General features: G+C 35.8%; 1 protein-coding gene across 4 annotated transcripts in view; it reads right to left on the bottom strand.

Annotated features, from left to right (window-relative positions):
- LOC116732982 (phospholipid-transporting ATPase ABCA1) overlaps window positions 1-15,401 on the bottom strand; it is a 188,758-nt gene that overhangs the window by 99,879 nt on the left and 73,478 nt on the right. For all 4 annotated transcript variants that reach the window (XM_032583600.1, XM_032583601.1, XM_032583602.1 and 1 more), the window contains exons 17-24: window positions 14,519-14,723; window positions 13,596-13,712; window positions 12,418-12,589; window positions 11,177-11,308; window positions 10,418-10,557; window positions 9,157-9,294; window positions 3,371-3,594; window positions 415-490 (exon numbers count right to left, since the gene is read on the bottom strand). In XM_032583600.1, coding sequence (XP_032439491.1) covers window positions 415-490; window positions 3,371-3,594; window positions 9,157-9,294; window positions 10,418-10,557; window positions 11,177-11,308; window positions 12,418-12,589; window positions 13,596-13,712; window positions 14,519-14,723 — 1,204 coding nt within the window. The remainder of the gene's footprint in view (window positions 1-414; window positions 491-3,370; window positions 3,595-9,156; window positions 9,295-10,417; window positions 10,558-11,176; window positions 11,309-12,417; window positions 12,590-13,595; window positions 13,713-14,518; window positions 14,724-15,401) is intronic.

Consider the following 15,401-nt stretch of genomic DNA (forward strand, 5'->3'; position numbering starts at 1 on the left):
TTATTACAAATTGAAAGAAATTAAAAAACAGTGGATACAAGAACACAAAATGACTGAATGAAGTGTCTAATTTTAATTTTAAAGGAATCTTGTCTAATTTAGTAGCCAGTTTAAAAAATGAAGGTTAAAAAGATGAGCCACAAAAGTAAACATTCAATAAACTAATTAAATAAAATATCACTTCTATTCAACACTGTTTTCCACCTTCAGAAATGATAGTTTTCCAGTTTCTATGCTCTTGCCGAAAAGTTTTGGAGCCTCAGATGACGAGAGCTCAGGGGGGAAAAAGAGCTGTTGGTGTTTATGGTTTGAATTATGTGGAAATTAGAAAATGTACAAAAACTAAAAAAAAACATCTAAAACATACTTTTAATTTTTAAATATGCATGCAAATGAACCAAAATAACCGTGTACCTGTACGGTCAGAATTGTCCAATGTTTGACTGCCGAAGCCGTCATCTGGACTATCCCTGGAAGGACGGGCTGTCTCCTGTTAATCAGAATTGGATTAGAAAGGCTATCATACCTTACCACTTAGAATGATGAGCAGTGCCTCCTGGAGGACTCCTATGAAGCATTAATCAAATAATGTGCCTCTGTAAGTTTGTACTTAATTAGTCTAAATAGAGCTGCGTGCGTACATCAGCATGAAGTGTGCTTAATCTGTGATGAAAAGTATCCGCTGCTCCCATCATTAAACAAAACAACAGAATATAAATATTTGATCTCAGAAAGAAGTTGAGTAAATCTTATAAATTTCTAGAATAAAATGCAGTTTTTTCTTCTTTTTTTCCAGTGAAATTACAATGACTAAATTAACTTCATTAAACAGTTGACTAAATTGCTATTGAAAGAGTCTCCAACCTTTCTAATCCGAAGAGAAACTTTTGGCCCTCAGTCCAGCTAAATAAAATGTATTTAGAGCTACAAAAACTACATGAATTTTTGAGAGGAGACAACTTATACATTTGGATAAATATCTACTATTGGAAACTTGTCCTTCTTGAAGACCACCATTTTATTTCTGTTTTAGAATTAAAAATGAGAAAAACATAAGTCTTCTGCAAAAAGAGGATGGATTGATTTTCTACAACAGAATGTTGTAGAAAACTTATTTAAATAAAGCACACAGTGTCTAACCCAATCACAAGAAAAATGGATCTAAAAACTCACTGATAGTTTTAATGGCATTATCTAAGTGTCAAACTTAGGCCTTGTAGGCTAGCAAAAGAAGCAATTTAGTTGTAAAGACATTTATTAGTTATTGAAAGGGCTAAACTAAGATCCTAGCAGTGAGAAGATTGCAATAAAGAACCTAATTTTAAACTGCTTACCTAACAACAAAGAATATGTTAAACATTCTTCTGATCTCTGTTTATACATCAAAAATGCATAAAATAATGAAGGAACTATAACAGAATGCAGTTTTCCAATACAGAAAAACAAAACTGTTATTTTAGGCAGACCATGACAGAATTGCCTTAACTACTGTGTGCCCTTTGTGTGTGCATGTCATTATGTAATTGCATTACCCTCCATGCATTTATGTTGTTTTTGTTTGTGTTTGTAACTAATTATTCATAGCAGTGGAAGAAAAGTTGTGGCATTAAACTTATGGGGAAACTCAGCAGGCCCTCATAAGCTGTTCCCACTGCACTCCAAACCCCTAACAAGATCCACAGAAAGGAAACACCTCCACACTGCAAACGGCCACAGAAAGGAGTCGTCACAATCCTGCAGACAGTAGACCGCCCTGCACTACAAAATCCCCCGTGGAGGCAATTAAACGCAACCCAATCCAAAAATAAAGACCCCCATCTGGCAATACCATCAGGTCAGATCGCACTGAGCGGATCAAATGCCCACACACAACCGTGTCCACCACCAACATCTCAGAGCAGCCCACATGCTGGCACCCTTGCCACCAGACAACCCATGCCTGTTCCACCAAGGCCGATTTCCTGCCATCAAGTGAATCTCCAACCCACATTAAGCAGGCGTCCCAGGACACAGGCAGACAACATGACAACACCCATAGCCAACACCGGATGAGTCACACACATTAGCCCAAACTTTCTGAACATACCAGAGAAAGATGCAGAACCCTGCTACTCAAGCTACTAAGAGCCGAGCAGGGGGACATCTCTATCTATGCTGATGAAAATTCATTCACCTCAGCAAGCAGACTGTTAGCAGCATCCAACAAAGTATGGGACTTAACCCAGTTTAGACTGACTTAGCTGGGCATTTTCTTAACTCTTGGGGATACTCATAGACTATGACGAGTATCAGAGTCTATGAGTTATTCTCTGATGTTTAGGTGATCATTAAATTGAAACAAAGTTTAAAGAAAAAATCCCAAGACTGCGATATGTGGGAGTGTCAGTCACTATCCTGATGCAGTAATATACTGAGAGTTCCACACGCTTCATGCCATTAAGCACACACGTCTTGAGCCGTGTTTGATGGAGTTTGATGGCCCCATTAAAAAACCCCGTTTTTAAACGCTGCGTTTTGTTCTAACAGTACCATATGTAAAGGTACTCCAAGACGAACATGTTGAGTCACAGTTATTGTATTTAAGTTGAATCTGTTGCATCATTTTATCCATTTAATTGATTAGTTTTATAATTAAGTCGATACTTTTTTTACTTTGTATTGCCATTAGTGTATAATATGTACATGACAGGATAAAGACCCCCATCTGGGTCTTACTTACACGACAGGATACAACGTTTTGCAAGATGTGCTTCATACAATTTCTTCAGATTTGTAAAAACTTTTAGATGCGCTATCATAGGTTGAAAGATTTAAAAAGAACAAAGAACAGCTGTTCCATTGTTATATTATCTAGTATTTTTTCTCATTAAATGATCTCATTAACTGAGAGCATATTTTTTCGTCTAACTTCTTGCAATTATGCTTTAGAGTACAGCCAAGTAATAGATGACTGGATCTTAGTGTGTCAATGTGCATGGGGATTTGCTACGTTGGAGGGCTTTTGAGTTTGAGGATTATGATGTGCACACCGTGTTTGTAGGAATCAGCTTAATCTGACTCGCACCGCGAGTCTTGAACCTGACGATGAACCACTTGCACACATTGGCTGGAACCTTCAGCACAGAGAGCCAAGGTTGCAGTTAGGCTCTTTTGATACTTGTGTGCAAGTATCAAAAAAAGGTTATAGCTTTGCTTTATTTTTAACATGCCAATATCCAATTTTCTCAAGGAGAACACAGCTCAAATTTGACCCATGAATGTACAGAATGTTTACTACTCTGCCTGCTAACAAAGGCACATACGCTAACACATTGGCAAAAAAGTCCAATTGCTTTCAAAACAAATTATTTCAAAAATAAAACATGCTCACCATTTGTTCCTCCTTGGACAGATTTTGTGTGATATTTTTACGCTGATTGGTAATTTTTTCCGTCCCATCTCTGACCAGAGTCAGGTAGTAGCCACTGCCGAAACACTTCTTCAGGAAGAGCGAGGAGCCGCAGCATTGCATCTTTCCTTGAGAGATGATGGCTATGCGGTCTCCTAAGATGTCTGCCTCATCCATGTGGTGTGTTGACAAAATAATGGTGCGACCTGAGGAGAACCACAATAGACATGTCTTTTAGATAATTGCTGAAAGATAAAATAAAAGGCAGGCTCCAAGTACGGCTTGTAAAAGTTATTCATGAAAATCCATACAAAGCGTTTTTGTGGACACGGTCTCCTAAAAATGAGGTAGATATCAAAATCTGAATCCGCATGTCGTCACTTATCTTCTTAGTGTCAATTTCACTGTGATCTATTTTTTTCTCGTGCCTTTGAACGTGGTAACAAAGCAAACTGAAGAAAAGCGCGTGGGTGTGAAACTGGGACATAATTAAAATAACGATAAAGGCCTTCCACAGGCTGCTTTCCAACATTTCTATAGGAAACAAATTTTACTCCAGCTCTGTTTTGTTCCCAGAGTCCTTTGATTCGAACGGCATCAAACTGAATGCATCTGCAGTGACAAAAACGGCATGAATCGCACGATTATTCACAGGTGTTCTAATCCTTTTACATCACGCTGGATCAGATAACACATATTAATTATCACATACCCCAGAAAGCAAGGGAAAAAAAACGGCAGATTTGTAATGAAGTCACAGCGTGGTCCTGTCTCTGCTGTCTGCAGGAAAGCAGCATCTGAGAGAAATGGGTTCTTTGATCCAGTCATGTTTTTAAGTAGCAAACATTTAACCTATTACCTCTATTACAATGAAAGATAGCTGCTTTGACATGGGTTCCTCAAGTGATTTCTTATTAAAACATCAATAAATTAAATTGCAGTCACATGCTAGAGACACACCTTTATTGTCAATGAATAGTTTGAAAATTGTTTCAGTAGATATCCTCAGAGTTGGCCTAATTAAATCCAGGAACGTTAACAGAAAAAATTCTGATTATGAACATAAGAATTATGTTTTTTTTCTTCTTTTGACAACAGAATCACTGTAAAAAAAAAAAAAAAAATTAAAATAAGGACTAGCTGTTGGAGATATAAAGCAACTGCCCTCAATCGAGGCAGAAAGACAAATAGCGTAGAATTCAGAGGTGTGTAGCCACTGGTTAGATTTACTCAGTTACATTTACTGGATAACTTTTAGAAAAAAAAAAGTTATTTTGTCTTGCCAACATTGATATTCTTTTCGTCTGCCTCAATCACACATGACCAAATATACAAATTATCCAATGGCGTCATCCAGTGACTTCCATGACAGCCAATAGCTACTTTCTTTTCTGAGGAGTTGGTAACAATGAGCAAACTGCTACGAATACTTTCTGGATAAACTGTAGGTAACTGTTAACTTTAGTGACTGCTAGCTTAGGAAGTTGTCAAAGTAGCTGCTAAGCGAAGTAGCTGTTAGGTTAAGTTGCTGTCAGCTGAAATAGTCGTTAAGCTAAGTAGCAATTGAACAGTTGTCAGCTTGAGTAGTACTTTGCCAAACTAAAAGTCACTGAAGCTTTTAGTTTGGAGAGCTGTTGCTAGCTTAAGTGGCAATTAGCAATAGTATCCATTAAATTAAATAGCTAATTAGTTTAAATTGCTAGCTATTAGCTTGACTTGACATATTTTCTAAACAATTTTTCATGTATTGTTATTGCTGAAGGCTAATAAGTACCCCACCTAACCTCACTTTAGTAGAATCAAACCCTGCTTTTAATATATTTTACATTAAAGAGTAAATGTGATATGAAATAACTCTAATAATTATTTCAAAAATATTTAAACATTTTCTTCTCTGGTCACAGAAGTCAGATTTTTGTGATGCTTTTCCTGCAGCATCTTCAGTTCTTCCAACCTACAGAGACACATCTCTACATGTGAAAGGTATAAGACATCAGCGTTCTAAATTTAGTACAAGCAAGGGTTTTCACCCTTTCTGCACAAATGTTGAGGATGGTTATTACTGCAAAGGGTCAGGCACGGTGCTGAGCAAGGCTGTTTTTGCACAAAGTTAAATTTGTATCCTCACACGTCACATTATCCCGGGGATAAGGACGCACTGAGAGGTCATTAACTGTGGCCCGTTGTAGCCATTTTGCTTGTCCAACTATTTCTACATGCCCTGTTTCTCTCTCTTTCTCTCTCCACGCCAATGCGTGCCCTGCCTCCAGTCAAACTGCTTAATTCATCTCTTCACAGTAAAGCATTGCTGCATGATGTTTTGCCTCGCAAACTCAGCCTTCCTTCTACATAAAATGAAATGAAACATCAAGACATGCAATCCAATCAATTTAACATACAGCAGGGAAACTATGGTTTCAAAAAAAAAAAAGTTACGGCTGAAGAGATTGCTTGCGGTTTAGTCTAACCGACTGGGCTCGTTTTGCATGGGATGGTCAAACCTGGAAGATGAATGTGTGTGTGTATGTAGAGAAAATCCAAAACGTATTGAATCATTTGCAAGTTGGAGGAAAAAATAAATTTGTTTGGACTGCAAATGGCTCTCAAAGGTATTCTGATTTATAGTAAGTTGCAGCAAATTAGAGCATGTAGTAATATATCAAGGATGTGTTCAGATAAATTGCTGTTTTACATACTCAAAACACATACAGCAAAGTAGAGTTACCCAACTCTATTCTTTTATTTAGATTCCTTCCCTCTAAATCAAGTTGAGACAGGTGGATTTCACAGTGGGTGAGAAAGGCAGGATGAAAACATAATGAGCTTTGTCTTTGTAATAAAGAACAAGCAAACTCTATAACTGCTATTAGTGACAGTCACTTCAAGACATAAAACTCTTAAGTTGACATAACTTAATTTATATCCTGTCCATTGGGTTACAAGTCCTTGTGCTTATTATAAAATTTTAACAAATTTTAGACATTATGGTTTATGAAAATCATTCATGAGTGTGGCGTAAGATGTTGTGTACTGTCATGGAAAATGTGTTGTATGTCATTACTATGTTGTTTTTAGTCATTTTTTGGATGTTGCATGAAAAAAGAACTACTTCTATATTTTATCCCATTTGTCCTGCAACACTGACTTCTGCTATACATTAATTTGCATTTGTGTGATAGTTGCACTATGTATGGTATATAAAACACCTTGCAGTCCTAAAATAGTTGGAACAAGAGCTTAGTTAACATTTTTCTTAGTTCCATCAAGTTTTCACTGCAAATGCAAAAATGTCCAATTTATTCAGAATTAATTTACATTAATTTTGACTACATTCATGTCACATCTCATATGCATGTTGTAATTTACCATCCATTGCAATTGAATTTATACATTAAATTATGTATATGCTACATATGCAGCAAAGCATTCCAACTCCTTGTGTCACCACAATGCTGTTTTCCTTACATTTCTATGGAATTAAAAGAAATTGAGTAGTCAATTCAATACTTAAGAAACTTGGGAATAATTCTAACAAGGGAACTAAGTCAAACCGAAATTAAGAACTTCCCTATATTGAGAGATATAATATAAAAGCATTTCAAAAGATAATAAAAAAGGACACCATATTTTGTATCTTTGTTTATATATATATCTTTTTTAAACATCGTTCTACCAAATCTTTTAAGTATATCATTTAATATTTTATTAATTCACCTCAGATTTGAGCAGTCTATCGAATGTGATTTCCATGTTTGTCAAAGGTTGTTATAAATATAAACATAAAAGATTTCTCTCCTAGACAAAACCGTTAAATAAATGTTTTCCAGGAATACGTGCACAGTTTACATTTATCCTGTTCAAGTTTAACTACGCATTTTACATTTTGAACTAAAAGTGATCATACAGACCGATTTAAAAAATGTGTATACCTAAAAGTCAATTTATTTCAGAAACTTTATCACAAGATGAAACATTTTATATAGATTAATTAAAAGTAGATGGATGTTTGAAAGCAATTCTGTTAATTAGAATGATTTTCTATTTTCAGGCAATAAAAACATAATATTTAAAATTTAAAATTACATTAGACCACTAAAAACACATGGAATAGATACATGTGGGTTTATTGAAGAGAATGTTCAATATCCATGTAGATATTGAACATACTTTTACTACAAAAGGTACTTTTAGTCTGATAAACAGGCCTCATTTGAATCCATATTTTAATTCACTGAATATGACTGTAAATTCCAAATTGCTTGAAAACTGAAAGAAAACATCTGTTCAGTGCCAATCTTTATCATAATTAACTTCATCAAGCACCTATGGTATGCAACCACATTTTCTTACAACACATTGCAGAGAAAAATTCCTGCTGACCAAACATGCAAGCAAACAATAGGAGACGTGGGTAGGGCAAAACTGACCCAAGATGTCCTTGTTTAGTTTTGGTTTGTTTTTTTTCAGCAGCCCAGGGTCAAACCACGATGGACAGAGACCCTGGGCAGACAGCCATACCACCCATATCGAAAATCTTCATTGATTATATCATTTATTCTCAGGGCTCTATCAGTAATGACTGGGGCAACTGAATAGTAATCAACTTCCAGTGAAGGATAATGACCAAAAAGTCATAATTTGCTATTTCAATCACTTTCTAAAGTAAGGTATTTTCTTCTTGTTTCTCTTTTTTGTTTCCTCTTTTCTTTTTCTGTTTTTTGAATACTCATGCATACAAAAGAGACGGAATGTAAAGTTCGTGGAGACCTATGAGTCAGACCTAGGAGCCAATAACTAAAGTTTTAGGTTTTAGATATTGTTGAAGATTATCTTCTTATGACAAGATGTCAAGATTGAATTAGTTTAGCTTACGCCGACAGTTAAATGAAACATATAAAGGCTTACGAACATACAATCTATATTAAGAGTACTTTATTTCCAGTGATTTAACATAAAGGATAAAGTGCCACCAAACAAATAAGCCACCACTCAGTTTAATAAAAGCTACACCCACTCTGAGGCAATGTGGTCAACCTGTCCATGCGGAAAACCTCCACATTTAATAAGCTGTGATGAACTGTAATATTAACTCTAAATTCATCCTTCAGTTTTTCACACAAATAGACTCCCTGTAGCATTTTCCCACATCCTTTGCCTAATGACAACCCTTCATAAGACAGTGGCTCAAATAAAACCGGAGAGAAACAAAAATGAGTCATTTCGAGCAGCCACAATGTGGGGGTTCTCATTAGAACCGAGTTATCTGCAGCTAACGATTGGAGTAAAAAGGGCTTGATTAGAGAGAGGCAGATGCTAATGACATAGCGAGGGCGGAATGTCACTCAGTGCACATTAAACATTTAGACATTTGGAGAGAAAATGTGCATGCTCTGCTTATAGTCTTCAGCAACCACAGTGTATATAAAGCCAGAGAGTGACAGGCTGACTAATTCAGCAGACAATTAGGGAGTCCGTCAATAAAAGCTACTTGTCTTCTCTTCCACTTCGACCCGTGTTTGCACAATTCACAATTTCTCTTCGTTTACAGTTGACTTTTTCTGACAGCAGGGTCAAAAAGATACTTTTAGGCCATTCTGAATGCCTGATTACTTTAATAGCCTACATCTAATATTGCTGTAGGTTGAAAGGTACAGTACAGGTGAAGATTTTTTTTCTTAGTCTAAAACAGTTCAAACAAGCTGTGAGCAATCCTACTTGTTCTGTAAACACAAAAGACTTCAAACCTGTATTTATTCCTGAATTCACACCTTGTTTGTACTTTAGCAGTAGTTCCCAAATCCCCCGGCGAGCGTAAGGGTCTACTCCTGCTGTTGGTTCATCTAGGATGACAATCTTTGAACCGCCAACAAAGGCTATTGCCACAGAGAGTTTTCGCTGCATGCCACCTGAAAAGCATTAAAAACAACACATAGTTCTTAAAACGTTCAGTAAAATTAGTTGGGGGTTTTTTTAAATATGATTTTTACAAATTTCCAGATTCATAATCTGCTAAAATGGTCTTGATCTTTGTCTTGACCGTTTTCCTATGATCGACTGGCTTAAATCAGTACAGATGGTGGGGTTCTTTTAAGTCACCGACATAATTTCTTATAACACACTATTATTTCACAATATTTACATGTTTTCATTAAGTGGCACCATCCAAAAATAATAAATACATGATTTATTTATTCATTTACTCAATATTTATGTTGGTATGTATTAATTTATTGGGTTTTATACATACGTCTTCACTTCATAAGACAGAAAATGACTATGTGTGAACTTCACAATAATTATTCTTGCCTTGCTATGTCAAGTTTAGGTGGATATTGAATTTTTTGGCTGCAACACAATAACATGTGAAAAATCTCTGGGATTACAAATGCTTTTGAAAAAGCATTGTACTCACCTATTATTTGATCAAATGTAAACTAGGTAAAACAGTCACATTTTTATTTATATTAAGACATTTTCATCAAAAATAAAATACCACATGGCTGTGTCAGCATTAAGTTTCAAATACAGACACAATATTGGAAAGTGATTATGGAATAAATATTATGAGATGTTCGGCCCTGTGCTTTATTGCCGTTTGGAAGCTGTGAAATGATTGATGGCCAGGATGCAGATACACTTTCACAACAATAATTCTCAGCTCCTCTCTCTTAGCAGGCTCTTCAAAATGCATCCAGTGCGGTGCTAATGTAGTGGAAATGTCATCATAGATCAACCTTGAAAGTCATATTTCAGTGATTTTGCTCACAAGCATTCCGTGACTTTGTTACAATCTATCAACTAGAATCCGCTTGTGCCCCCCAGACAATGAATTACGGAGCACAGGTACAGTGGGTGTAGAGGAGGAGTTGCATGCAGGTACTAAGAAAGGAAGGACTGGCTTATAATTAGCATGTTTCTGCATAAAAATCATTCATACACTTAATTACTACACATATCAAGACTAAATTTGTAGGTCAGCATAATGTCAATCCGATCATAAGAGATGTGTCATGGTACACTGAGCCTCACCTGATAGGTTCTTAGCAAGATCCTTACGCTTGTGTGGTAAACCAACATCTTTAATCATCTGGTCCATCTCAGAGTCAACCTCACTGCGACTAAGTCCCTTCAACCTGGCGTAGAAGTAAATGTGCTCCTCCACAGTGAGCCTAGAAAAGTTTTACAACAGCATGAAAGACTAGTTCAGCTAATGTGAGAAGGGGGACAAGCGGCCTACCGTAAAACTATTGTATTTCTGTCTGTTTAAATGAAACCACTGAAACCATTTTTTTAATGCCAAAATGCAATACTATTTCAGACTTAGATATTTGGAGTTCCAGAAACTTTTTAGCAATAATAAGAAAATAAAAAACTTGCTAAATATGTATCATAAATAATTTGTCAGAGGCATTTTACAGGAATCATTTTCTAGTGATGGGAAGTTACCAAGGAAATTAATTGGGATCTGCTGTAATTAGGCTGTCACATTTGCATTAGGTACCAGATTATCAGTTAGAGGCAAAGAACAAAGAAGTGAGACAAAGTAAAAGAAAAAAAAAAAAGGTAACATATGGCGATCAGTAAAGGCAGTTTCACGAGTCTTGTAGACCGAATAAATAAAGGTCAATGCATTTCAAAATAAACACCAAATAATTATGTGTTGCTGGGGAGCCTGAGTCATTACAAGGCCTCATTACATAGAAAAAATACATTGTTGTGCAAAGACCCACATACTTCCACTTTGTAATCCAAAGAGAGAGAATGACTAAGCCTTGTTAATTCACTCACTCATTAAATAGGACATTATGCTGCGGACACATTCCCAAATACTTCCTAATGCTGTCTATGTCGGTGCGGATGTCGTATCCATGGATGAGGGCTGTTCCTGATGTAGGTGGGAACAGCCCGGTCAGAATTGACCTATGAAGAGAAACAAAGGAAAAAAGCCAGTTTATTAAAATTAATAATAAAATAAAGATTACCCAAGCCATAATGTCAAGTTAATTTCAGAATGGCTTAACAACAAAAAAGATCAATATTTGGGTGACAGAAAAAACTGTTGACAAATGTGAAGAGGGGTGTGAGAGCAAGACAGACTACAAACCTGACTGAGTTACTTCAGTTCAATGGTAATAGGCCAAAATACTAGCAATGATAACATTGAAGGAGAATGGCCCAACACATTGTATGTCATGCTATATACAAATTACAAGGCAATTTTACTAACCATATCTGACATTAAATAAGTAAAAAAAAAAATTATTTTTTTTCTGACATGTAACAAATTTAAATTATTGTAGTAAGCTTAAGTGAACTAAAACAGGAAAAGTCTGACCCTCTGGTTAAATGTCATTGAGATATAAATAGTTTTGTGTCTAATTATTTCTTAGTTTCTACTGCATTTACTGAAATGTGTTTGGCTTAATGTTTTTATCTCCATAATACAATATTATAGACATAACATTATACTATGTATAATTATACTATGTATAGACTGTTTTCTTTCTTAAAAAAATCATAACTCATAAAAGCAAGTTTTTTTCCCTACATCTAAAGATTTTTTTTAGTATAATATTTATTTTCATCATAAGGTCCAGGATTTAATAAAATCCACCGGAACAGTGTTTTAGTGTGTGACAGAGTCCTTACTCTGTCCTTCCTCTTATTGTTCCCTGTTATGTTTCGTTCCAGTGGCTCAGAGCAGACGTCTTCCCTGCAGCCCTTAGTCTTGCATCGTTTGCTCTCTGTGTCACTCAGACTTTCTGGGCCACTGGATTTCATTTATTTTCTGTCATCCAAAACCCCAACCAACCTTTTTCAGCCATTTCCCAAGCAGCAATTAGATAACTCCCACTATCGGTTGTAATAGCTGACTCTTTCTGATGGATGTCTTCACAGTAAGATCTAACCTCTTCAAAGAAGTAAACTCTGAATACATGCAGCTACAGTAAAGTCAGCAGTTTATGTTCAATTCACACAAAAGTTGAGACAAATTGGAAAATACAAGAGAATTAAATAATATGCCTCACATTGTGGTTGTTTTTCCAGCTCCATTGTGGCCCAAAAATGATGTGATCTGATTCTCGTAGAAGTCCACGCTCAGGCCGTCCACCGCCAGTTTCTTCCCGGTCTTGTAGATTTTGACAAGATTGCGAATTGACACCCCCGCTTTCACACTGGGAGGTGGTCTTTCAAAATATTCTTTATGAAAATACACATAGGCCCCACACAGAGAAACAAGGAAAAAGCATTTAAAGAGAAAGGGAAAAAGACTTGTGTTATGAGCAAAATAAATTCTGAAAAGACAAAAAACTAAAAAAGAAAAATAAATTATAAATTGACATAAGAAAAGTACATCAAAATTAAAGAAAAAAATTATTAAAGTTGTCATGTTTACAGATTGTTTAAAAATGTAACATCTGCATCAACATAAATGCTTTTACGTATTAATGTTTTGTGTTTTTTTTCATTTAACTTCTGTTCAAAGCAAATCAAACTAAACTAAAATACAATATCAAAAAATGACTAACTTAGAATAAACAAAATAAAGTAAAGTGCTAAAGTGTTTACCACACCTGCATCAACATTTACACTAATGTCTTTTTGAATAGTAAGAAAAAATATAAGAAATAAATGATTAAATAAAAACTACATAAGCAACAAATTAGATACGTTTTAAAAAACTGAAGAAAAAAAAAGAATAAAATATGCGTTTCAAAGTATAAAGGTTTGCATCAATTGCTTACATTAATTACGTCTTTGTTTAGACCGACGTTTTAAGAAAATGAAAACCATCAAAAATGATTCTAATTACGCATGATTACTCATATTTTCAGTTTAGCAAATTTCTGAGAGCCCAGTTTGATCTATGAAACATTCACACAAATGCACACACATGGACACAGAAAAGCTAAACAGAAAGTAACAGGAACAGAAACTTGTTACTAGGAATGTTAATTGGAGTTTTTGCTTGTTTTTAGCAGTTTCCTTCACTTGAAACTCCTGCTTCCCCAATCCCCTCGAAGCACAAAGCACCATTATCACCAGATGTGACAAATAAGGTGCTAATGTTTGTTCGCAACCCTCCTCTTCTCACCTCCAGGTCTTATCAGAACCACGTTTCCCACAGGACATAAACAGGCTGATGAGAATATGATCAACAATTGCACACCAAGAAGTGAGAACAGAACATGAAAAGGGAGTTTACCGATGTGCGCCCCAGAGTCTGTCAGCAGATCAGGGTTGTTTTCAGCTCCTGGTGTCATCCCACACCAGTAAGAGGAAGTGAACAGGAAGTACCATGGCTTAGGAATCCCATATTGACCTGCAATCAAACAAGAAGAATGATCATCATTTTTTCATACATGTTGGCTTAAAAATATACAATGAAGTCCAGGAGGTGCAAAGCGTAAAATAGAAGTGAAGGAAGAAAAAACGATTCATTCAGTTCAGAAGAACATTGGTGCATAGATATTAATAAAATACAGAATTCTAGTTCAAGAACAACTATAGATTATTGTTTGGTGAAGTGATGTTGAAACAGTCAACAAATGCTATTTGGAAAAACTATTAAGAAGAAAACAAATGGCTACATCACAAACTTAATCTTTTAATAGTTCATTACAACATAAGTTTCTTCTGTGGAGTTTATATTTGCACTCATAGGCCTGAATTTTAAATTTGAAGTGAGAAAAATCTACTCTAATGACCCATTGAATCCAGAGTTACAACTAAGAAAGATAAATGGCTCTACCCAAACCTCATTTGAAAATGATTCTCATTAAATCTGGAACGTTTATTATACTGTTCAAACTCATACGGTGAAAATGTTGCCACAGCGCACGAAAATACTGTTAGAATCTTGTTTTGCTAATATAAGTTACCGTGGTCACTGAGCATGTCAGTTAACAAATGCAACAGCTTCTCCAACTGCCACAAGGAAAATAGTTTAAATGCTATATTATTCTGCTACTGCTCTTAAAGTAAAAGTATAAAATCTCCACTCCTTGCACATTAGAACAGCTTTTATCAAACTTCTATACAACATTTGTACTATGTATATTTCTTCTAAAAAAAAAAAAAAAGCAGACAATATTGGACATATACTAATAATTTGCTTCAGATCATTACCTGGGAAGACATTTTCAATGTACCAGGTTAGCACCCAGTATAAGACGGCGTCAACGAGCATCATGGCGATGGAGACAATGAAGGTGTATGGATCCCCCTCCTCGGGACTCCTGATAATGTTGTGCCACTGTATACCAATGCCTTGCTCCTCATATTTGGAAAAGTTCTCGCACCCATAACCAAAGGCAACACATGACAGTAAACTCTGAAGATGGGGAAAAAACGCAAGAACAAAGAGTTTTAGTTAAGCAAAATTCTTAACTACTCAGAAAATATGCAAATGTTGCACAAAGTTCACCCTGCTCCTTTTCATTTGCGTGCTGAATATGTAATAGGGGCGAGCAGCTGGTTGTGTTAACATACTGTACTGTAAAGATGGGAATGGAGGAATCAGCTAAGCTTGGATCTGGAGTCTTGGGTGGATGCCTGGTGAGCGGTCCCAGCCAACAGAGCTCGGCTCACCAACCAACTAAAAACAATAAATGTGTGCTTTTCCTTTTCATTTCTCAATGAAACTAGGAGATTACTAATTAGGGAGTGAGCTTTATGAGGAGACGTGCTGATTTTTGTTTCCCTTCTAAGTACAGCCAAATCCACTGCCTTTCATAAAGTATTCCCATCCATTGAAGTTGATGTCATTGTCTGTCACATAAAATCCTCATATAACGAATTGACATTTCTGAATGGAAGGTAAGAAAAACACAAAGTTTTGCATAACTGATAAATTGAAGGGTTGTGACACAGTTTCCATTTATCTCGCAAAGTCTGCATTTTCTATTCAACCTCTTGGTTGGTAGAAACCTTTTGCTGCGACTACAGACTATGTCTTTGCATGATTTTTAGGGTTTTATCGATTCTCTGTAATGTGTGGACATTAATTTAC

Source organism: Xiphophorus hellerii, chromosome 14 (assembly GCF_003331165.1).
Source record: "Xiphophorus hellerii strain 12219 chromosome 14, Xiphophorus_hellerii-4.1, whole genome shotgun sequence".
NCBI classification, from domain to species: domain Eukaryota; kingdom Metazoa; phylum Chordata; class Actinopteri; order Cyprinodontiformes; family Poeciliidae; genus Xiphophorus; species Xiphophorus hellerii.